The 24,803-nt window shown below is 43.5% G+C and overlaps 1 protein-coding gene across 1 annotated transcript in view; it reads right to left on the bottom strand.

Moving 5' to 3' along the window:
- Positions 1-24,384, bottom strand: part of LOC134625945 (E3 ubiquitin-protein ligase SMURF2) — a 55,420-nt gene extending 31,036 nt beyond the window's left edge. The window contains exon 1 of the mRNA XM_063471351.1: positions 23,324-24,384. Coding sequence (XP_063327421.1) covers positions 23,324-23,597 — 274 coding nt within the window. The 5' untranslated portion in view covers positions 23,598-24,384. The remainder of the gene's footprint in view (positions 1-23,323) is intronic.
- Between the last annotated feature and the right edge of the window lie 419 nt (positions 24,385-24,803).

Raw genomic sequence — 24,803 nt, 5'->3', positions numbered from 1 at the left:
CATGTTTTGAAACTGTGGATATCTTTTTTTATTTTTATGCATTTTCTTTTGAGTTTAGTTTTTTTTAATTCCCTGGTTAGAAAAGTGGCAGGAATGTGCATGGGTAGGCCGCAGGGAACGATTCGTCTAGTTTAGGATTCAAGTCGGAAAACAGTGTGCTGAGAACGACTACATTACAGCTGTGAGCCAAACACAAGCCAAGGCTGGTACAGATTACACAAACAATCTTTCCTTTGATTAGACTGCGTATTTATAGCACATGTCGACAGCAGCAGAGAAACCAACTCCCTTGCTGGAGGTTTAAAGTTGAAACTTCAGCACAATTAACATTTGGTGTCATTAAAATAAACAGGAATAATAAAAAACACCACATTGCGCTCTTCATTATAACATGATGTTGAGCTGCAGGAGTGAGTGTTTGTTTAGTCTTTCTTTCTCCCTTCCAAAATTTGTGCAGACGAGAGCTCGATAGTACCGCTGTACTCTGAGAGCCTTGGTGGCAGTTGCTGAGGTGATGAGGCAGAGGCACTTACTCCCTCTTGTGCAAGTGTGGATGGATTAGGAAGCTCAGTAACCACCTGGGTGTCTGGAGCTTTCGGTTGCAGCCGGTGAGTCAGGCACATGGAAATAGTTTTGCTTTTCTCAGGAATAAAGCCCTTCTGAGAAGCAGCCCCTAATTGGTCTGGACACTGATGTGGCTGAGTCATGGGTTCAAAGAGGGATGATACATTACAGCAAAAGTAATACAAACATAAAACAGTGAAAGTCTGGTTTATGATTCAGTCAGTCACTATTAGTACAGAGGGAAGTGCGCCAAGTTAGTTTTATTTTGAAGAAATTGTGCCAAAAAAGAAATGGTTAGCTGATGTAAAGTATGACACAAAGTAACTAATCTCACTTCTGCCTCTTTTTGTTAATTAAACACTACACAGGGTAAATGTTGTCATTTAAAGTTCAGTCTACTCCAGAATCTGTTTTGCTGCTTGTAACTTTATTTGGATGCTTGGCTCTTACTGCGTAAAATGGTGTACAGAGTGCAGAGCTGGTCATATTGTGTTATCATTGGTATATCCATGTTTTTATGCCAGTACAATTACATTTCTGAGCAGACAAAATTAAACTCAAGTCCTCAAAAGCACCTGAGGAGATACTAAGTACGGCTCCTGAGAAGCCATAAAGTTCCTTTAATTCAATTCTATTCAGTTCACAACACTATTAACCTCAAGGTGCTTTATACTGTAAGGTAAAGACCCAACAATAATACAGAGGCAACCCAATGCAACCTCCTATGGGCAAGTACGTGGTGACAGTGGGAAGGAAAAACTCCCTTTTAACAGGAAGAAGCAGAAGCAGGTTTGGAGAGGGGCAGCCATCTGCCGCAACCAGTAGGGTGATGAGAGAAGGAAGAATGCCTTGTAATATAACAAATATAATGTTGTAAACCGTTTTCTCAAATCCTAGTATTATGTAAACCTACTTAAAACTAATGCATTCCAGTGCAATTTAAAATAAATACTACTTCTATAAATGTCATCAAATTCAGTATTGTTTAAAAAGTAAAGCCCGACCAATATTTCAGCCCCAACAACAAGGTTGGGCTTCAGTTAACTAATAGCCAGTATATTAGTGTTGGCATTTATAACAGCTAACAAATGCAAATTTTAAAAAGTACAGAAAAATAAGGAAAAAGGAAAAGCAAATTTTAAAGGTGAGAGGGCTTAGATTGTACAAGTATACAAAAAACAGACTGCAGGTTGTGCCATTCAAGCCTGCAGCAGAACTGCCTGTTCCTCTCCCCCGTGCCGCACATACTCAAACGTGCACCATGTCAAGCATCAGTCTGAATCTGAGTCTGGTTTGAGCTCAAAGAATTTTACCACAAGAAATCAGAAGGAGAAAGCCATATTATTGACATGCTGCATGGACAAAATTAAAGGAACCGACAATCAGCTTTATGGTGTTGAAAGACACACAAGTGAGCATGCACGTGATACTAAAAACAGCCAGCTAAACTTAAGGCACAGCCACCGTGTGTGTGTGTGTGTGTGTGTGTGTGTGTGGGGGGGGGGGGGGGGGGGGGGGGGGCGTTAAAGAACATGCTCGACAGATGAGGAAGAATTTCTTTCCGCAAACATCCCTGGGAATGCATTACGTTCCAGCGAAACCCACCTCATTTCTAAAACATCTGGTACACATCACATTCGGTCACATTCTTCCTGAACACAGAGGAAAGCATGTGAGCACACGCAGGCTCCCCGAGACACATCACTCTCCTCTCCAACTCCAGTGATCTAATTAATTATTAACAAGTACTGGGGAGTGAATGCATGGCTTTGTGTGTGTGCGTGGTGCACTAAAGGGCTGACTGAGGTAACAGGTGATGGTGTCTCCAAAAACATATCCAGTATAGTAAAATAAATTCAGACACTTGATGTTTACATTGTAACATGACTGAGGAAATGAATAGCAAAAGACTGAGAAATATGCCTCTTCAGCAAGGAAATGTATAGACAACAAAACATTTAATTAAAGTCCAGGCCCAAAGGAGCAAGAGTTAGGACCCTATGAGATCCATTCCAGGGAAAGGCAAGACAATCACAGCCTGCAAAAGCTGCAGACCCTTGTCTAAGTGGCATAAGCAGCACTCAACTAGCCACAGAGCAGGAAGGCAACACTACAATTATACCTATATAGGCTTCTTATGGAAAAATAAAAGGGGCCGAATGACAGCTGAAAACAGAAAACAGAGGGAAAAACCGCTGGAATGGTTGATGCACAGAGACAATAGCAGCGACAGAGCCAGTTAGGTCTGACGCTGCACAGCAGCGAGAAGGGGAGAGAAAGGACATCAATCAGGATGCAGTGGCATCCAGCCATCCATCCAAACACAGTCATTAGAAAAAGTAAAACTGTACATAAACCTAAGTGGAGCCATATTTTACAGATTTTACAACACTAGAAGGATTATAATGTGTGTGATCAGACACCCACAAGACACAACGGAATGAAAGGATTGCCAGTTCTGATATGCCCTGATTCCAGGAAACAGCCACTCTAAAATTCAACATGACAGCAGCTTTGACCTTTTCAACGTCTACATGCAAACAAATGAACTGCCAGCCACTGAGCGCACTATTCCCTTTAGTTAACCCAAAGGCTTCAAATGAGGGTATCAGCAAAGTCTTTCTGTCTTTGTGAAGCGAAGTGATTGATGCTGCGAGTGCTGAGGAATCAAAGGATTCCCAGAGGGGTAACATAAAGGGCGGGCTGGGTTTTTGGGACCCTTGGTTTGAAACGACTGTCACACTTTGCAAAAGCACTGGCTTCATTTAGTTTCATGAAACTTCTCTAAGGGTGGCTGCCGCCTTCGCTCTGACAATCACCGTCACTCTTCACAAACTCTGAATTTCACACACCTCCAGCTTGTAAAGTCTCTCTAATGAGATTGTTGTAAGTGCTGTGATCCTCCGATTCTAGCCTGAAAAAACATCAAATAAATAAACACGGGGGGAGGAGCTGAGCGTGGGTTCTGTCAGGCAGGAGAGTGCAAAGTGTAGAAAGGAACTCAACAAAGCTCAATGTTGATGAGAAAATGAAATTTGTCCTCCTACATATTCATCCACACATCCATCCTCCAACTCCTTCATCCAATTAAGAGTTGCCATAACTACATGGGAAGCAGCACTACCCTGAGCAAACTATTTCCAGATAGCTCCTCCTGGGGAATCGCTTGTTACTCCTAAGCTAGCTAAATGATATAGAGAGTTTTTTGGCACTCCCACCACCACCACCACCACCAGCAGCAGTCTTTACATGAACAGCTTATGTGAGAAGTTATCCCACCGAAGTCCCATTCTAGGAAGGAAAAAAATTGTGTAACACCTAGGCTGAGCCCCAGGGAACCCTACTGACCATGCCTGGTAGAGCACCAAAAAAGGATGAACCAACTTAACCAGCTCCTCTTAATTTGGAGTGCGTCTATCATGAGCCCCTGCTGAATTTTTGAAGTTCTCATCCAGTTTTGGATTTATTCCAACCGCCCGGTAAAGAAAATTGAGCCACCTGTAGTCTCAGTCTTGTTCTTTCAGCCCTTTGGGTGAGGAAAAAGCAGAGGTGTGACCTACTGATCCTTATGTCAGATGCTTTCCTCACTATAGCTTTGCCTGGAAGCCTACACTCTAAAGACCACAAGCAGGAGTGGAGACAAAGTACAGCCTTGGCAAAGTCCAACAACCACAATTAACAGGTCTCGTTTAACGCTGCAGACGGGATGTGAAAGTGCACTCCCAAAGCACCTTCCCATAGAATCCCTCGAGAAACCACGTCATAAGCCTTGTCCAAGTCTATAAAACATGTAGACTGGATTGGCAACCTCCCAGACACCCCTCCATCACTAGTGAGAGGGTGTGTTACTACCTACATTGTTTCTCTTTGATTCAATCACACCTATTGGTCACCCTTCCAGTGTCCTGCCATGGTGTCTACCAGGGAAGGTGGAGAAAGGGATAACCTGGTAACAGGCACACACCCTTCTTTAACAGACCACAATACGCCAGTCTGCCAATCCAGAGGCACCGTCTGCAAGGTTTATGCAAGACTGTACGGTGGTTTCAATCAAAACAGCCTGATAAACATCAAGAACGTTCTAGGCAAATTTCATCCACCCCCAGAGCCCAACCCCTGCGGCTTTACACACAAATATTTTATTGCCGTTATTGTGAGTTCATGACTGGGCATTCCCCTCAATGCTTTTGGCATGACCTACAGATTTAACTGGGGAGCCTCTGCAATGCTCAACCCCCTGTAGAGACACTGTACATCATCAGTAGCTAAATGACCCAACATAGAGAGAAACAGTTTTTTTTCCTCTTATGCAAAAGGTTTATGTAATGACTTTAAGTGAAATGGCTTTTCATCCAAATTTATGTCATTACAGGATGGTGTGATGATGACCGACGCCTTTTCTAAGTAAAGTAAGTGGGCGAGCTCTCACCTACAGGGTAACATCGTAAATCTGCTATTTTTCTGGGTCACCGCTGACGGGCTTTCTTGAGCTCACACACAGATAAATGTAATCATGTGTTCTTTCTCCATGTACATAAGCTGGAAGAAAGGCATGATGCAAAGAGCCAACCCCACAAAAAAGAAAAAGAAAAGAACAGACTTCACTTTCTTACATTTCAGAGGCCAGCTAGACTATTCCATGGCTATAATGCACTCTCTTTTTTTTAGATTTTAGACAGACACAGTGTTAACGCTATAATTTTTTGAAGGTAATATTAATCCTAAAATATATAGAGCAGGTCATCTACTGATCGGAAGGTTAGTGGTTCGATCCCTGGCTCCTCCAGTCTGCATGCCAAGTATCCTTGGGCAAGATACTAACCCCGATGCATCCATCATAGTAGTGCTGGGCGATATGGAAAAAATATTTATCACGATATGAATTATTTTATATCACGATAACGATATATATCACGATATACCACCTGACTTGTGGTCATCTGGAAAGTATGCAGTCTTTAAACAGCGAGTGGAGAGGGTGCAGTCTTTGTTTTGAGTTACTGTAAAGCATGTCGCAAATCCGGGTGCATGTAAAGCAGCACCATGTTGCAAAACCACAAGACAGAGTTTCTTTGCGAAAAATATCATATTTTTTTTATACTTTATTTTCTCTTGCATAAAGTTAAGAGTATGTATAGTGAGAAGACAACACTAATATATTTGCACAGGCTATTTAACCCTTTAAGACCTACCATAGAACCAAGTCCGCCAGAGCTTATGTTTACATTTATTTATTTTGAGTGTCTTCATAGTTTTATTTTTGAGATACACTAATTTTAATATACTACAGGAAAAATGAAAATAAATAAATGCAAATTTGCAAAAAAACAGCATGTGCATCAAAATAAACTATTTCCAACAGTGTAATTTGACTTCTAAGCATCCCAGAAACGATACAGAAGAGCATAAAGTCAAACATGACTTTTAAAAACACCAACATAGACTTTGAAGCTTAAAAAACTACATTTTCCGCGAAAATGACGTCACTTCCGGTTTCGGAAAGGTAATGGCGGACATGCGATAGTTCGCGCTGACTTATATTCCAAGTAGGAAGTGTTATGAACAGCTGATCGGATCGGCAAAGCCTGTTTCTGGAATATTATGTTTTTGTTGCTGGAAGTGTTTTTTATGCAATTTTTGCAAAGCTATATGTGGAAGAAAACCGTGACCTAGGGCAAGCTAATGGAATAAGATGTAAGTACAACTCCTACGGATTCATATGCAAAAAAAACCCATTATTGCGCTACCTTACGTGGTTCCAGTTCTACAGGGATTTAAAAATAGTTAGGGAAAACGGAGTGTGCCTGCTCCGACCGGTTGTAAAGGGTTAATGATATATTTTATGTAATAATTTGTAAAATTCGAGTTAGAAACGATAGAAATGATAGAAGACAAATGGCATGATAGACACTTTTCTATCGTCCACACGATATATATCATCATATCGCCCAGCACTACATCGGAGTATGAATGAGTGTGAATGTTTGTTAGTAAGCAATTAAAAGCATAGAAGGAAGTGCTTGTGTGATTGGGTGAATGTGGCATGTTGTCTTAAAGCGCTCCGAGTAGAAAAGCGCTATATAAGGATCAGTCTATATAGTGAATAAGAATGGAATGGTTCAGTGACTTGTGCCAGACTATTTCTTAGGTTTTGGAAGGAGTGCTCCCACCTTTGTGGGAACATCTTGGGGATGGACCATTTCTGTTCTAGCATGACTGTGCACAGGTGCACAAAGTAAGGTCCATAAAGACACGGCTGAGCGAGTTTGGTGTTGAAGAACTTGACTGGCCTGCACAGAGTCCTGACCTCAACCCGACAGAACACCTTTGGGATGAATTAGACTGTGAGCCAGGCCATCATGTCCAACATCAGTGTCTGACCTCACAAATGTGCTTCTGGAAGAATGGTCAAAAATTCCCATAAACGTTCCTAAACCTCATGGAAAGCCTTCCCAAAAGACATGAAGCTGTTATAGCTGCAAAGGGTGGGACGACATCACATTAATCCATTCTATGGATTAAGAATGGGATGTCACTCAAGTTCATGTGTGTGTGAAGGCAGACGAGATGCCAATATTTTTGGCAATATAGTGCTAGTCAGTGTCTTTGAACATCCTTGTTCTGTGTTGATTTTGTATCCAATTTAATAAAATGTCTGATTAGATTAAAAAAAACCCAGTATGAATAAAGAATGAAAAGTCACTACATGTGAAAAGCTCTAACTAGAGATATTTGTGACACTTTTTTAACTCACTGAAGAGAACTCACTGAAGTGATTGTTTAAATAAGATGATTAATTTGCTTAAGGACTTACTGATCAGCTATCAGAGTAAATGTTGTAGCTCTGGTACGTAGAACCCTTTTTTTGATTTAAATATTTATATATTTTTTTATTTGAGCGAACCATTATCTGCATTTTACACCAAAATCAACACCTGACAGTCAAATCGTCTCAGCATTTAGAATTATAAACATTAAGAAATACAAAAGAGGATTCAGGACTCTGAACATCTGCATCGTACACTGCAGCAATCTATGGGACGACTGTATCATCACACTCCCCGACTGTTCCTGACTTGCTCTTCTATCACATAGGCACACAGTCGCTCACTCCGGAAAAGCATCAAATAACCCCTCGCATCTCGGGCCCATCTAAAATCCTCTGTCGTCATAGCGACGGCAAGTATTGAGGCAAAGCTGAGAGAAGGGTTTCTCTGTGCTGCCTGTGTTTCTCATTCCGGTCGCAGCGGCTCGCACAGCCAGTAACTGCGGCGCTGACTGATAGGGCTGACGGGGGGGGGGGGGACACCACTGCGGAGACTACAGACAGGATGAACGCCACTGAGACACTCGCTGCACGATATGGGTACAGACATTTTAACATTACAATCACGAGGCTGTCAGCCTTTCACACCACGACGAACGACTGGATAGGAACGACAAGTGGGCATGTGCGCTTTTTCCACAGTAGTCTGAAATCTGTCATTCGAATTTCTCACTTTGAGTGGGATTTTTTTTTTTTTTGTAAAGTCGTGATGTGTCACTACAGACTGTTTGGCTGTCCCCATCTTCCTTTCCTGAAAATGGATCATAAGTTTCACTTCCTTGCATCTGATAAAAAACTACAACCTCTTAGCCTGAGAGCCCATTTTACTTTCTTATTTTAATAAACCACAAAGAACTGGGTAAAAAATGATTTGAGGACTGCAGGCAGAGGGAAAAAACATTTTAAACAATCAAAATCAAGATGCTACGTCACCCAACGCTCACCTGTAGATTTACAGAGTACTTCCAAAAAAACCAAAACCTAATTTCTCAGTGAGCGAGTGGAAACGCCTCGGCTGACTGCAACTTATTAGTCACATAATGGCTTTTCACATTACAGCCCAAACAGAGCTGTTCCCCCCACCTCCCACCCCCAACCCCCCCAAGGACAGCTGGGAAAGCTAAACAAACACAGCATACAACTGATTATCGGCTTGCATTGACTTAGCTCCTTCCTTTGCCGGCCTGTCTCTTAATAAAAATCAAATACGCAGAGTGGCGGCAGCCGCTCCATGCGGGCAAAGACGGAGACCTTGGGGGTGAAGTTTAAAAAGTCCCACCTGTGGGGAGAGGATGGGCACAGTTTCTCACAGGCTGGTACACAAAGAGCCCTACTGTGCAGGCGAATCAATGAAGTCCACCAGACGCAAGCCAAACACCTGGGAAGGGAGTGGTCACGTGATGTCTAGGGGAGGTGGGGAGGGTGGAGGTCGTGGTAGTGAATGCTGGTCAGGACTAGGAATTGACTTTGGTCTGTTGTGAGCTAAACATATGTAGGAACTATAATGGTTACATTCACTCAGAGCAACACAACAAAGCATGGGAAAGGAACACAATGCCGTAGGGGGAAGAAAAAAAAGAAAAAGAGGGCTTGCACTGCCTCTAGTCTGTTGCTCTGCGGTTAACCATTACACTAGAGCCCATGAGGTGGAGGAAATGGGGGTGTGGGAACAGAGACAACCGCCTGGTAATATTCCACCATTCCCATCTCTATCCATGAGTTAAAAAAAAGTCTGGAAAAGTAGGCTGCTAAGAGGAAGATGGAGAGCATGAGCTGATCATCTGGTTGCGTGAAATCCCCGTAGGTCTGCCAACTCAGGTTGACCACATTCTGATCATCGCTTCCTGTCCACCTGGTCCCTCCAGTTCAGTGCACTGACCCAGCATCGCCAGACAGTCTGACACTTCTTCAGGGAGTAGCATTACCCCCCCATGTCCTCCTCCCCTCTCGTCCAGGCCCAGACCTTTCCTCTGGCTGTCTGCCCTGTTTTGACTGCAGGCCCAGCGCCATGCACTCTCATGCGCCGCATTGTTCTTCTATAAACAAAGGGCTTCCTTTTCCCTTTTCCACTCCTCCATAACCTTTGTGGGATTTTAAACCTAAACGGAGGGAGAAAGCCAAGATGAAGAATTCTGACGGCTCATTGCTAATCTTCAAGCCGCCTCCTTATACGTCTCCAATGACAGCATGCTGGGTAATGTTTAGTCTTGAACACCGTCTCTTCAGACCACTATCACTGTAACTGCAGCAAAGGGAAGCTGATATTAGCTGGGTACCGGAGCTTCCATGCGAGACAGGCTCGCTGGCATGCAGCTATCGAGCCTGACACAAAGAGGAAATAACGCACAGTCCAGCAGGAACAAGTCCAAGTTCATTTTGAAGAGAAATGACTCTGTGATGTATCCAATTGCTCTTTTGACAACACAGTTCGAGGAACTAGAGAGCTAGAGAAACTAAACCAAGACTATGTTTCTAATGTGCCACAAAGATTAAACCCATAATGGGCACGCATAAGGAAGTCCTCGAGTTCTTGTTTAGACTTCAAGCGACTACAGGGGAAATGACCACCAACAAGGCAAAGTGGGCGGGACCTGAGATCTTCTCTCAACTTCCCAGCAAGCGATTGAAGTGACTACCAAGGAAGGCACAGGATTCTGTTAATCGACATGCAACCTGGTAGTAAATATATCAGGGAAAATAATCACTAAAGCCCCACCCATACAGGCCTACAGACTATTCAGTGACCTTTTGTCCCCTCGGGGACCCGCCTGTCGCTAAGGAAAAATGTACATTCCCCAACACGTTGCAAAAAACGTGCACATGTTAGCTGCAGCTCTGAGGAACATCTTTTACTTTGAAGGCAAACCGTTTCCAATTCAAGTTTGTCCCACTTCTCAATATTCCGTACCGCTCAGCTAGTAGTTAGTGGGTGTTTGCAAACCAGCATGAGGAGAAAAAAAGAAAAAAAAAAAAAAACTACAGGCAACCTGCTAACAACTAACTAATCACCAGAGGTTTGTGGTTCAGTTTCTTTGCAACCAATTTCACCTGGTGAGAGCCAGAAACCCGTGTTTGCATCACGTCCAACATGGCAGATGTCTCAAGGAACAGCATAATGGGATTAAACCGGCACTAGATTCCTTGACGGGTTCATAGTCGCCTGGGAAACTGAGAATTCCAGTCAATGTGCTAAAAATGTACAAAATTCCATTTCATTTCTCATCTTTTCCATAGTATAAATATGATGGATGAAACATTGAAGAGTCTAATTATCTCTCAGGCTGATGCAAAATTTTAAAAAAAGAGAAAAGAAGGCCTGCTTTAAGACCCTGCTTTAAAGGGCAGTATGTTTGCCACAGAGGCAACCGCACCACCTATTTACCAAGCTCATTCACTGCTTCCCTGTTTATAACAAAGTGGGTTACTTTTTAAAGACCTGGCTCCACCACTTAAACGTTAGCCCTTAAACTGCAGTCAGGCAGAGTAGAGTGAGGAAGCTGGGTAGAATTTCAGGAGCTCCGTCCAACTCTACATGGGGTACAGACTAACTATGGAAATGTGGTTGAGACAAACTGACTTGTAGGTACTGGGAAATAACTTCGCTTTGGCAGGTTTTTACATCTTAGTAAATCCACTTATGTAATATGCAAATCTGATAAGACTTCTGGTCACATTATACAGATATTAAAGTCACTGGTAGCAGAGTGATCATGGAACAGCTAGCTGCCAGGAAAATCTCTTTAAAAACCTCCAAACAGACCTGCAATTTCAAGGGTTTTGAAAATTAGAAAGGAAAAAGAACAACATAATATCCCCATGAATCATTTTAAACGGAGAGAAAAACAGAAAAGGTAAACTTTCAAGTTGCACGTGTCTTGAGCATGGTGGGGAAAGACCGATGTCAACAAATGAGCAGCAGTGAGACGCACTAAAGAAACTCCCTGTGACATCCACTCTATATGGCACAAACAAAGATGGAAAACTCAAGATTCCCTGGACTCCTGTTGCAGGAGGAAAGGATGACTGGGGACATCTGCTGCACCAAATCAGTGTGACCAGAAGCATAAAAAAAGTGATGGAATTAGAGGGAAGAAAAACACAGAAGACATAAAATCCCCCCAGAGCTTCTTTTCATAAAAAGGATAAAAGGCCGTGACTATGAGAAGCCATATATCATCATACATCACACTCAGCACCTGCTGGAAAAGTAATGAGAGCACTCGTGAAATGTTTTGAGACGTTCAGAGGAAGCGAAGACCTGTTCTTCCAGGTGGCGTTAAAACACAAATGATGTGACGTAGTTAGAAAAGGATGTATTAAATTCCAGTGATTATATGATATTGTTAATGTTTGGGCAACCAGTCGAGGTGAGTCATTAGGTGGGAAGATAAGCTCAGCTTTGGTTTTATTTTAAGCGCTGGCTGCTCTCACCAATAGTTCTTTGGTGACATTTGAGATTTAATGAGCAAAGGAAACGACTGTATTAATGTTTATGTCTCACAGCAACAATCACAGTGACTGGAATAACAAACTACTCCTGTTTAAAAGCAGGCGCCAATTTGTGGAAGTCGACATGTTGCACCGCCATTTTGAATTCGACATCACTGTTCCATCTAACCACATTTTATCTATGTGACTAGAGAGGGGTTACATACGTGGTACGCCGAAGGTAGAGGAATACAAAACTAGTATATTAATTAATATTAATTTGTGTCTACACTTTTAGATTCAAGACATGAAGGATCATGCCTGTGATTAATGATATGAAAAGTCCCCTTTACCAAAGAAGTGAAAACATGAAGGACAGGAGACAAAGAGACATCCAGATAAAACTTCACCTCAAGCTTCATCTCCTGAATTAAAGTCAAGGCTTTAAAGACACGAAAGCATGCATAAACAGGTATTGTCACAGTTACTTATTGTCAGCAGGTTAGACATGATACCGTACCGTCTCCGGGCAGCTGATAACGAACCTGCTAAACAACAACAGGGGTGCTTGTGGGACATGATGGTATATTTTTTCATTGTAGGTATAGAGGATTAGAGAGCTGAGGTGGGGTAGACCGGAGGCAGGACAGTTGAAGGGGGTGGTACAATGGGCGGGACACCGAACCCATAAGATTGTGTTGACTTCCGGTTGTGAGCCAGACCTCGCTAAACGCAGTGGAAGCAGGCTAGTTAGAGAGGTCTCCGGATGCATCCGGATTTTATTTTAAAGCGCAAATAAATACATCTGATTTTGGAAGTAAGAGTCTCGGCCTGATCACTACCATCAAAAAGAATCCATGAAGTCGGCGTACTTCAACACTAGCTAATGTTAGGCTGAGTGAGCTAAGGAGGAAAGTTTATTCACCAAGTGTCTGACAATTAGATGCGCTTAGTTTCACTAACAGCAGCCAACAACAGCAAAATCAGCAGCACTTACTGAGACAAAAGTTCAGGATATCCTCAACAACTCACCTTAGTATCGCCGATACAAATCGATGACTCAGTGAAGCTCACTACTGTCTGATGACAGACTCCTTTCACAGTTTTACACCCTCCTCCAGAGCAAATAACCTCCAGCTAAGGTAAACAGTGGACTGACTGCCTAAACTCACTACAGATGAACGGTAGCCAGAACTGTTTGTCCTACAGCTGTCACTGTAACAAGGAATATGCACTTGCATTGGGAGGTACAAGAAAACTAAATTCAGTTGACTGCAATCTGCAATCTACTGACATCTAGTGGGGAGATTTTACACACGGGAGCTTTAAAAGAAGACAATACCACAGAATCCAGTTCAGGTTTCTGTTTTTTGTCCATTATTGTAGTAAACTAATTTGTTGGGGCTTGGATTGTTTAACAGAAGACATTTGGGGAAATTCACCTTGGGAAACACGCCATGCATTAAGAAAGAAAATAAAAGTTAGAACAGCAGTCTGAGGAGTCAGCAAAATAAGTTGCCATAAATCATGAAATTGCAGAGGACCATTAAAAAGTGCACACAAGCAGGGACTATTTACACCAATAAAGCAAGTATATTGTGCCCAGGCCTCCCTCCCATGTTATCTTAGGGCCAGCAGCAACTGATATGATTGTGATGCCTCACACTCCTCAGATAGGGATTAAACTTTGTAGTGGACATGGACAGCTGCAGACACCATGGAGAAAGAGTAGTCGCTCCTGTTATAGCTCTTTGAAGCCCGCTTGGATCTGGGCTGACGGGAGCATGTGTAGTTGTTGCTTGTAGTACGGTAGCAAAAAATTGGCAGGGGTGCAGACATCCACAAGGAGCCTTGAGCTCACCATCTGATAACAAAATTTGTATCACTTGGACACAAGTGGACTCTAGCACACTTGCAGCCGCGGAAACTATCACATGGCTTTTACGGTGTAACAAATGATTATTGCAGCTATATAGCTTAAGAAAGTGTGTCCACATTGTGAAGTGACGTTAAGCCCTAAATTTTCCTCTTACGTAAGGGCTCCCAGTCCCGGCAACAAAAAACAGCTTTTTAACTGTGATACAAAATCCTAAAAAATGACTCTTGAAATGCTTGAAAACACACAAGAGGACCTCGTGACGTTGAACTAAGATTACCCTTTGACCAAACTAGTCTTTAAACAAAGAGAAGATGCCGATACAAAGATGCACACAAAGGGAGATTATCAAAGAGGTCATCTGCCTTTGCAAAAAACCTGTTTTATGACATGGAGAAAACTTGCCACACACATCCACACGTGAGAGGAAAGAGGCTGGCAGCATTCTTAATGTGAGAGCATTTCATCCGCCTCACGTCACCTTTTCCCTCCGTGATACAGTCCGCTGCAATTGCATAACAGAGGAGTCCGGCCCTCCTATTTTCAGCTCCCAAATAGTGGGAAACCATGCCACAATGGCACTGTGGCATTCCTGCTTCCCCTGCACAGTACATCACTCTCTCTTTCCACTCTGTGTGCTACAATGTGCCTGACAGAGAGCCATCCAGACGAGTAAAGTCTTCCACAGTACCATCACTACTAAGTGAGAAGTCAAAACAGTGAGCGGAGCAGAGCAGAGGCACCGCTCGGGCTTCTGCAAGCTTGCACCACTGTTGGCTTGGACCCGAGCTGTTTTGAGTGGCTGCGTGGCTCTCCTAGCTTCTTGGCTCCTTTGCCCGCTCTGATGTAATGGAGGAGAGCAGAGGAGAGGCTTGGATCAAGCTGCAGTGGAGGGGTGCTTAGTACCAACTTGTTTAACAGAAGTTGAGGACCACCGCGTGCTCCCTCCAAAATTTCCTGGGGACTTTTAGTTTCTAAGAATGATTTCACAGCTTCATCTGGGAGCACCGTTACATCATTACCACCATGCCATATTTTCCCTTCTGCACTTTGCCAATGGATGCGTTGCACTGGGTGGATCTCGGGACAATAACAGCACGGTCATCCTAGATGAAAGCGCTCCGCTGCACGCCAGCAATGTCCGACTAACGCTGTGACGTCACATGTTCATTAATAGTAATTGTCAGCATTAACTAGAGCCGAATGCTGCTGTGTGCAGGTGCATGCAATAAACGGCTTTTACAATGCGCTGCGAGTCGCGTTTAAAGTGCCTGACATGTGTCAACAGGACATGCGTCATCATGTCTGACCCAAATTTAGCCATGCTGAAACCATTTGTGAGGGCATCCATGTGTGCAAGAAGCGAGGCACACCCGTGCTTTTCTAAATTATTAAGTAATACTTGTTTAAGATGCTCCTGTTTTTTGTTAAATATGAGACGAAATGCTTTAGCTCAAAAGTTGAGAAATCCCTGTATTACAGCAGCCAAAATAAAATATCTTAATAAAGTAGAATTTGACAGCTTGTAAATGAATAATGAAACAGCATAAGGCACAGTCTAACTGTCTCATCCTGCAGAGAGACGCCATCACCTTGGACTGCAGCTGGCCAAGGAAGTCCCTGCTCCGCTCTGAAGCCTCGGTGAGCTTCGTGCATACAGCTCTCCACTGGCTGCAGGTTCAGGATTTTAAGAGCCAAAGTACAATCGCCAGCTGCGGTGCAAGATGGTGGAGTTGAACCGTGTCTGACCGTGGGATGAGAAGATCTCTGGAGAGACAGCAGAAATACGAGATGGAGAGGCCAGGGCTAGCTGAACTTTTAAAATAAGACTGGGGGGGGGGATCATCCACCGGTAAACCGAGTGCAGATAGAATTGCTCTCTCAGACAGTTGGAAAAATTGCTAAGATGAGTCACCAAATATACTTTGCTGCCTACAATAAAATAAAGTCTGTGTGCAGGAAACACTGCAAGCCTGTTGCTGATAATCATTTTTCTGCATTGGACTGCTCTGCAAAATGCAATATTTTGGTTGAGAGGGAAAAAGCAGCACCGTTGGTGGCTGGTTGCATCGCTAGAATCCGAAGTTGGGTATCAACCAGAAAAAACTATTAGACCCAGCGCAGATGAGGGGCTTAACAGCACTATATACCCGCAATACCAGTGGCGGTCAATACAGGCCTGGAATAATTCAAAAACAACAACCGTGTGGCAACAGTGGCAGAGATTTTACAACCCAATGTGGCTACAGAGAGAACAACTTAAATGGAGTCTGAGTCCTGTTTGGTCAGTAGATGAAAGAAACTGTGCTGACTAAATAATGAGTAGGCACGGCCCTGGCCCTGATGACTTGATGATTTCCTGTTTCATGTTTAGAAAAGCGCCTAGCTCAAGGGATCAAATGCACATTCCATATAGTTTAACCCATTTTTCCAATACTTACCAAAGTTTATAGGTATGCAGACATTTCAAAGACATGCTTAGACGTGTTTATCTATAACTAAGTATGTCTACACGAGTAGTGCACAAGTCTCCTGCTGTATTGGTTTGTATTGGTCTTTTAAAAAAGCACTTTTAGTCTTAAGCCATTTGTACATCAAACACTTTGCCTGTAATAATATGGGTTAAAAGCAGATATCAGACTACATCTGTAAACGTGAGTGAGTTCAGTGTCTGTAGCATCTGCCCAAGCGCTGACTCATCAGGCACTCCCAGTTTTGGTTGGATCTTGAGTTTGATTTCTTAAGTGACTTCCTGCGAAGAAAACCGCAACGCTTATCAACCAGACAGTCATTCGAGAGCAGACGGGGAATAGTGAGTAACTACGAGACTCTGCACATATTTAGGATTTTTCTAACTCTGAGGCAAGCGCCACTGCTGAAATATCATAGTTACTTGTCTGTGCGTATGCAGTCAGATTTTTTTACTGCACAGGAATCCAGTGGTGTATTTTCTCAGCTTCAGAGGAGATGCCATTGGAAATGTGATCTGGTGTGAATATAAACATCTCTCTTCTGATCCTGTCTCCTAAGAGCACTCAAGGAGGCTCAAACGTCAGGCTAAGGCATGAACAGACATTTCCAGTCAGCTGTTGGCGTCTTGTGGCTTTAGCACCAACACCACCACCACCAACAGCTGGTAACACTGGGAGACTAGAGAGCACCCATCTGCTTAAAGTTAGTCAGAGTTACACAGATAATCTTGTCAACCCCTGTCCATCAGAGTTTAAAGTCAACCTAGCACGTTGAAGAATTAATCTCAGGTTACTCACCCCACCCACTAACCACCTCCGTCAGATAGCGGGGCAGGAACTCGCCTCCGCCTCTGTTTCTAAGGAAAGCGAAATGTCCCCTGCATGTGTCGATGTTTATCAGTGCTAATGAGACTTTGTGCAAACGTGCTGAGTGATCTCACCTGGGCACGCTGCTGAGTGATAAAAATAAATAAATAATCGCAGACATCCTGACCATCAGGTGAAAGACAACTCGAGCTTCATGCACACATGGGTAATTCTGACCCAAGTTACCCTCTAATTGTCAGTAAAATAAGATCTAATCACAATGTCTGATGGATACTGTTCTTCAGTATACACTTCTTTTAGACATGCAAGGGCATCTAAAGTCAAACAGGGTTCTGGACTGATATTGGATATGCATGCAACTCTCTAATGGAAAAAATACCCTCAAGTGAAGTTTCTAACTTCAAAGGGAGAACCAGTTTGGGAAGTAGGCAAGAAATGGAGCTGGGGTTGGGAGGGTTGGGCTTTTGGGACCGACAGCATGTATAACAGCTATGCAGGGGATGATAGGAGAAGTGCCTGCAGGCAAGAATCTGTTTAGTTTTCACTGGAACGTCCCTCCCTCACACTCACCACTAATCCAATTCAAGCCCATTAACCACCACAGCCAGGTTAAGAGAGCAGGCCTTTGAAGGTCTTCCCAAACCACCCTGAAGGATTAGCATTTTTCCAAAGGCCAAAGAGATGGTCTCACTCTGTGCACTCTTTTTTTTTTTTTTGCCCTGTCAGGCCCACAGAAGCCACACTACTAGTGCGATCCTGGAGTGTAGCGATCCTGATCTGACTCATCCCGGACCCTGAATATACCCTGCTAATCTAAATTCTTTAAAAACTGTAATTAACCGTGGCTTCCAGCACATACACTGCATAAAACATAGGTATGGAGGTAGTCCCTGTCTCAAGATAACAGCAGACATGATCATCCTTCTCTACCTGGAGGTCCGATTGACAGACAGTGCAAAAGATGTACATCTGTGTGTGTGTTTAGTGTTTAAATGGGTCAGAAGATGAGGCGGCACAACCTACATGTGAGGCAACCACACAAGCTTGAGAAAAGCAGTGCATTTTTCCCCCTCCGATTTGGCTTTTAGTCCCATTTATTCATCTAGATTCTTGTCTGGGTCAACACTGGTTTGATTCTGCCTTCGATAACTCCACTGTCCTGGCCACTAGTGCTGCTGTCAAATAAAAGGCATAAAGGCCTGCAACCTCCAATACAGGAAGTCTGAGGCACACAGAGGGCCTGCGTGTCAGACTTGAGCATCTCGGGGACCTGAATTGTCTCAGTTGTGGTCCCAACTCTGCCAACAAGAGCTCAAACGGCCGCACTGACATTCCCAAATATCTGTCATACAGCTTCAACATCTGGATCGAAATGTAAAAAAAGTTACTCCTCAAAAAACAGCTATAGATAAGCTACCAGGATGGATCATGAGTGGTCTGCTTTGCTTCTCAAAGGACTATGAGCTCTGTACCCTACTGGTATCTCTAGAACTAATCCCCTTCGGATACAGGCCACCCCGGCTGATCTCTGCTGTCGAAAACTTGAGTACAAACAAGGAACACTGCAGCTGATTTTCCCTATTCTTTCAGACACCAAATAAAACAGAGTGTGTGGATACAGGAAAATACTGTTTGTTCGAATATTAATATCACAAAGCAACCAATATGAGGTGTTGAAGCTCTGCTCAGCAGGAAGAGTCAATCTCCCCAAACCACACACGCTGCCCACTAATCAAACCCATGCACACTGTTATAATTCAGCGAGCACATACAGCTGCGAGCCACCCAGTGACACAAGCAACACACGAGACGCCTGAAGTCCCGCTGAGTAATACGACTGCGGTTCTTCACTTTACTTATTATCATAAGGGGAGCTAGACTGCTCTGCTCCCCACCTGTCGGGGGTGACGTTTGGACAAGTGTTCGAGTCTGGGGAGCGCTTCCTCTCTACAAAGCTGCCCACTCTTCTCTCCCGCCTGCTACATCTGGTCTCCTCTGGGCTGTTGCTGGCGGCAGTTGAGGGCTAAAGCAACCGCAAGAAGGCTTTGTCCTCATCGAGGAGCAGCTGAACCAACAGGAAAGCCAACTTCAGCCAGTCAATTAATTGATGGGACAATTTAAAAATTATTGGGGGGGGGGGGGGGGGGGGGGGGGTGTTTACAAATGATGTGCCATAATTGCTCATTACATTCCTCCACCCTTGTTATTTTATTTTCTCCACCCCTCCCACTCCTCCCCGGTCTTTTTCAGCTATTCTTTTGTTTTCTTTTACAACCTGTCAAAAGCTTAAAAAAATAAAAATAAAAGTAAAAATGTGGAAATGTTTGCTCAAAATGCATGACCGCGATGGGCCGAGCAGAGTCGACATTTCGCCACATGCAGCTAATCACTGTGTATTTACAGTGTATCCTGTCTGAACACCCAGATGCACCCAAATCACTTCCATACAGCCACTCTGTAAAAATGGCTCTGACTGAGGCCACATGAATGCACCGAGCAGCCAGCTCAGACCACATTAAAACATTCTTGATGATCAGGTCCTGTGTGCCTCCACAGCCTCATCGGTGCCCAGCTGTGGGGGGGGGTTCTTCTGCAGTTAAGCAGCATCCAAAAGACCCTCATCTGGAGGCGATGAGCTGCACTGAAAAGCGAGGACTTGCAATTTAAAAAAGACCCAAGTCTTTCACTCCAACCCACACTGGGCCTTTGTTGCAGCTTTCAAATAAGTGTGTTTTTTTCTGCGTGTTCATTCATTGGTATATTGCAAACCACTTCATGAAAAATACCAGCGCTGTCAAACTCTCATGTGTGGTTATTTAAAACCGAAAAAGAAAGAAAGAAAGAAACTAAACACAAAGTGCATCAGACAGAAAGACGATTGGAGAGTGATGAGGAAGCTCGGTTAGAGAGGGTGGGAGTGAAATATGCTTTGGACCCTGGTCTGAGAGGGAAGAGGCTTACAGTCGGAAAGAACAGGAGTGACTCAGAGAGGAAGAGGTGGGAATGCGAATGGAGAATTGCAGGGAATCCCACTGAGATAGCTCTCTTCGGCGGTTCACGCCGCGCCAAAGAATTCAGATGAGCAAACCATATGCTTAACAAGTCACATGTAAACTCAGAGCTGAGACACAACAGCAATAACCCGTAAAGAACCTAACCAGAAGAGACAAAAAAAAAAATTAAATTAAACATCGGTCAGTTTTATTATTCTGGTGCACATCTTTCCGGATAGAAGCATTTTTCATGAGGACATCGCTCCGACTGTGTCTGATTATTAACCATCTCTGGTTTTATGGGTCTGATTTTACTTCTATGACAGGCGAGCTTGTGGTTCTATATTTGCTGAGGGTACAAATGATGCGCTCTCTTTTCTGCAAAGTTTAAAAAATTCAGGCACAGATGATGGAAAGCATCCCAAGTTATGCCAGAAGCCAGGCGTGCATGACAGAGTTTAAGATGCATCGGACGAAATGACGAGTCGTTCCTCAGCAATTTCACTTAGGTGCATGTGATGTAATGTTACGCCATTAGCCCTGTTTGTTTCATGACATAACTTAGCAGACATCAGCTGCAGGTTATAATGGAAACCTGCCCTCAGGAGTCAAAGTGTGGGCTTTAGCAGCTTGATTGTGATATTTTTTCCCCCCTGCTTTAATAGCCGGCAAACATCTGCAACATCTGCTTTAAATGGACAGGAGGCTTGTCAGCGAGGAGAGAAGCCTACGACGCAAACAGTTCTGGGCCTGTTTAAATGTAGCAACTCATCGCTCACAACCTGACGGGGGAAGAAATTAATCAGTGAGCAATGTGTCAAAAAAAAAAAAAAAAAAAAAAAACTCCACTGGAGATGACAACACGCAGCTACGACGTAGCAACACTCTCTGAACTCATTGCTTCTTCTGAGGCGACCTAGTACACACAGCTGTGCAGGGCTAAACAAAGAAACATATAATGACAACGTGGAGTGAAGCTTCAAATATGAAAGTGAGGACTCTGTCTGCCTTCCTACAGAGCTTCCTCTGAGCTCCACTTTGCACGAGCTGGAGAACAAGGGAACGCGATGGCCTGAGCGAAGGAACAGAGCAGACCATATGGATGAGATAGCACCAGATTACATAAGTCTGGGGGGAAAAAAAAACTTTCCATGAGCAGGGATAGCTGGTGTTACTGAAAAAACAAAACAAAACAAAACATGCAAGGATCCTGAAAGCCGAACACATACATGTGTGCAAATAGTAGTTTCTATTTCTCTTGCTGATTGATAAGTAGGGAGCTTAATATTGACTCTTGATGAGTGTTTCACAAGTTTAACTGAGCTTAAACAGGAGAGGTGCACTGCAACGTCCTTCTCTCACCATTTTTTTCCCCACAGTGGACTCGCATTCTTCGAATTCCACCAGGAGACGACTGCAGTGACAAACTAATTCACAACCGAGACTTTTATTATGCTCATCTCCAAAGTCGCATTTTTCCTCAACCCTGCAAGTCTACTAGAGTAGCTTTGCATGACACAGGGTTCAAAATAATCCTTGTTTAACTTGTAGAGCTTCTCAGTTCATATACTGTCTGCAACAAGCCCTTTTAGCTTTAAAGGTCCACTTTAATTTGAAGTTGTGTACCTAAAAAAATGACATAACTTCATTTTATCACACTTTGCAAAGTAGAGTTACAAAGTGCTTCATAGTTTAAGTAAAATCTACACATTAAAGTATAATGATCCAAAATACAGACACATAGACAGCCATATAATCAACTATTCACACTTCAATATACGCAAATAGTTGTAAACAAGGGTCTAAAATAAAGGGGACGAGACTAAGGGAAAGCTAAAGTGTTTTCAGCAGTGCTTTAAAACCAATAACACAATCAGCTGACCTGACAGGCTGAGGAAGGCTGTTCCACAGCTTGGATGCCAAAACCTAAAAAACAAGATTGCCTCTGGTTTTAAAATCAGAGCGAGGGACAGTTAGGAGACCCTGAGTAGAGAATGGGAGAGGCCAGCTGTAGTCATAGGGTCTCAGATGCTCTGCTATATAAGCAGGGGTCTGTCCATGTCGAGCTTATATGTTAATAACAGTGTCTAGTTTCTGTTAGCAGCCTTACTTCAGAGGAACATCACTGAAGAGAAAGTAAGGACAGGGATCCTAACAGTTTTGAAGGCAACGCATTCTCAAATACACACTCATATACAACTGTATGAATGATCAGTATCTAATTTTTGCGTCAATGTGAAACTGTTGCTGAAAGCTTTCCTGTCTTCTGCCACTCTGCATGTCTCCCACTCACCTCACTGAGATCCCCTGCTTATCTCCACTTGTTCCTATCAGAAACATCACCAACTTAAATGTTTCCCTCGGCAGTTCCTGGAGGAACACACAGCCCTTGAATTGGATTCAGGTCGGACCTTGGACGCACATCAAAACAAAACAAAAAAAGACCCAGGAGGCAGCCGTCTGACCCCCTCTTCCAGTCAAAACAGTGAGCTGCTCTCATGTAAACCTTTTTATTTCCCTCCTCCTGACTGTGCTGATGCCGAGGAGAGCGACAGGTCCGAGCAGACCAGCACAGCTACATGCTACTTCCAAACAAAGTGACATTCAAGTGTTTCCCAGTGAATCATAACGTAGCGGTACAAAGGGGGCCACGGGTTCACGGATACAACTTTAACCTGCTTTAACGACAACAACAAAACAAAGGGGGGCAGCCGTGTGTCGGTTCTGGCGCACTGCTCGCTCACTGCTCAGACTCCAGTGACCTGAGCTGCTTATCATCTCAGCCGAAGCTTGTCCTGCCATAAAGACTTGATTACAGCTAACCGGGAATGCTACGTTCAGCTAGCCAACTTTTGTGTGAGCCCGTCTGTCAGCGGAACAGCCCAACACTTGTAAAGCTCCTTTTTGTTTAAAAATAATGGAATTTTACGAGCTGGAATATAAATGTGAGACACTAATACACAATAAGGTTTGATAAGCGACAACCAGCTCCAACTGGAAGGCGGCTCATTACTGGAGCTGAGCGACCCGGGTACCAGTGTTATGGCTGGTGGTGCTTTACTGGCGACAATCACGAGGCTGAGACTATTTCCAAGAGCAACAATATCCTCATTAAGCGTTTCCCCCGCTTTTCCTGCTTGCCTTAGCCCTGTAAAGTCAGCTAGTAATTTAAATACACTGTTGCTGCTAACAAAACTGTGCAAATGAGAGCAGAAAGCACCGGCGGCGAGCCAACTCCGTAGCCCATGGGAACTGTTCCCAGCCAGCAAATACACCGAGCCTTCCTAGCTGGTGTGTGTGTGGGAATATGTGGGGATTTAAAAGCGTTGCAGGCTACCTGTTAATCGCAGCTTCACGGGGCCATTCCGCCGAACTCCTTGGTTAGACATCTCCTCTCGACCACAGCCGTCACTGCGCGTCCCAAAAAAATGTCTATTTAAATGTAAAAAATTACAAGGTTTATCAACCTCTCCGCCAGTTTTAGACAATAATGGAGTCAAAGCATTGTGGCCCGGATGTGGACTGAACTGCCATAGCGATCGCTCACAAATGAGAAAAATTAAGGAAAAGGAAAAAGAAAAGCGCGAGTGGAGCGCTGCTGGAAATTGCATTTACTGGAAATGAGGCCGCCGTTGCTGGAGCGTGTGAACGAGCTGGTGGTGGAGCCGAGGCGCTGCTTATCTTCACATCTTCATTGAGAACCTCTGCCTCGGACTGTGAGAGTCCTCCTCTGCTCGTCGAGAGTTGAACTGCGGAGCCCTCCGGGGTAGATCCCCCTTCAGGAGGCTGCTGCTGGGAGCTGACCAGTGACGACAACACGCTTTGTGGGAGTGAAGCATTTCTCCAACATGTGGCATATAACTATGAATCATACACACAGCCCCCCCACCCTCAACAGCGTGTGTAAGGGTTGGTGATGAGTAGCACCGCCTTTGATGGCACAGGCAAGCCCAGCTCCCTGTGTTTATATCCCTTTATTAATTTAACATGGGCGTAGCTACAGTCTGTAGGGCCATAGGCACCCATATGCCACCCTGCCCTGCTCTTATGTTTATTACTTAATTCCCTTTTCTCTATTTAATTGAACTCTTGTCTTTTTTGTAATTTTTCTACTTCCCACTTGATACAGATTAGAGGTGAGCTGAACGATCCAAACATCGATATATTAGTTATGAAAGCTGGTATGAGGTTGATCCTACTTTATTTTATTTACTTTATTTATTTCATTTATTTAAAAATATATCTTAAACATGCACTATGAAAAATGTCTTCTTGTGTTGACTGTCATGTCTGTTTTATTTATAGCCTATAAACAACAGAAGTTGCCCAAATTGCTTTAAAGACGGGCACATTTACATTCCAGGTGTCAAAATATATGAAAAGCTGACAGTTTTTTTGTTGTTGTTTGTTCTGTCAACTAATCATAGTGGAAAGTAAAACATCACAGTGATTTTGCGGTCATTAAAGTGTGTTCAGCATTTGCAAATTGATGATTCATTTCATAAATTATGAGGCACTATTTATCCCTACATAAGCTGCCTTTACAGGTTAAAAGTATCAGTATCAGTTTTGGTATCGGTAATACTGGCTCTGTGTTTACTTGGTATTGGATCAATACCAAAATTTGCAATATCACACAGCACTAACACCGATACCTTGGCTATTTTTCTATTTATTAGTGTTTTCTTAAGTTGCACTGCATTTGACCTCTCGGGGCCACCGTATATGGGTATCTAATTAATGATCTGTATTAATAAGTAGTAATAGCAGAAATTAAACAACAATCCTAAATAAGTAAGTAACAAAAACATCATTAA

This window comes from Pelmatolapia mariae, linkage group LG4 (assembly GCF_036321145.2).
Source record: "Pelmatolapia mariae isolate MD_Pm_ZW linkage group LG4, Pm_UMD_F_2, whole genome shotgun sequence".
NCBI lineage: Eukaryota > Metazoa > Chordata > Actinopteri > Cichliformes > Cichlidae > Pelmatolapia > Pelmatolapia mariae.
Note: the sequence above shows the minus strand (reverse complement) of the source record. Positions and strands in the feature narration are given on the sequence as shown.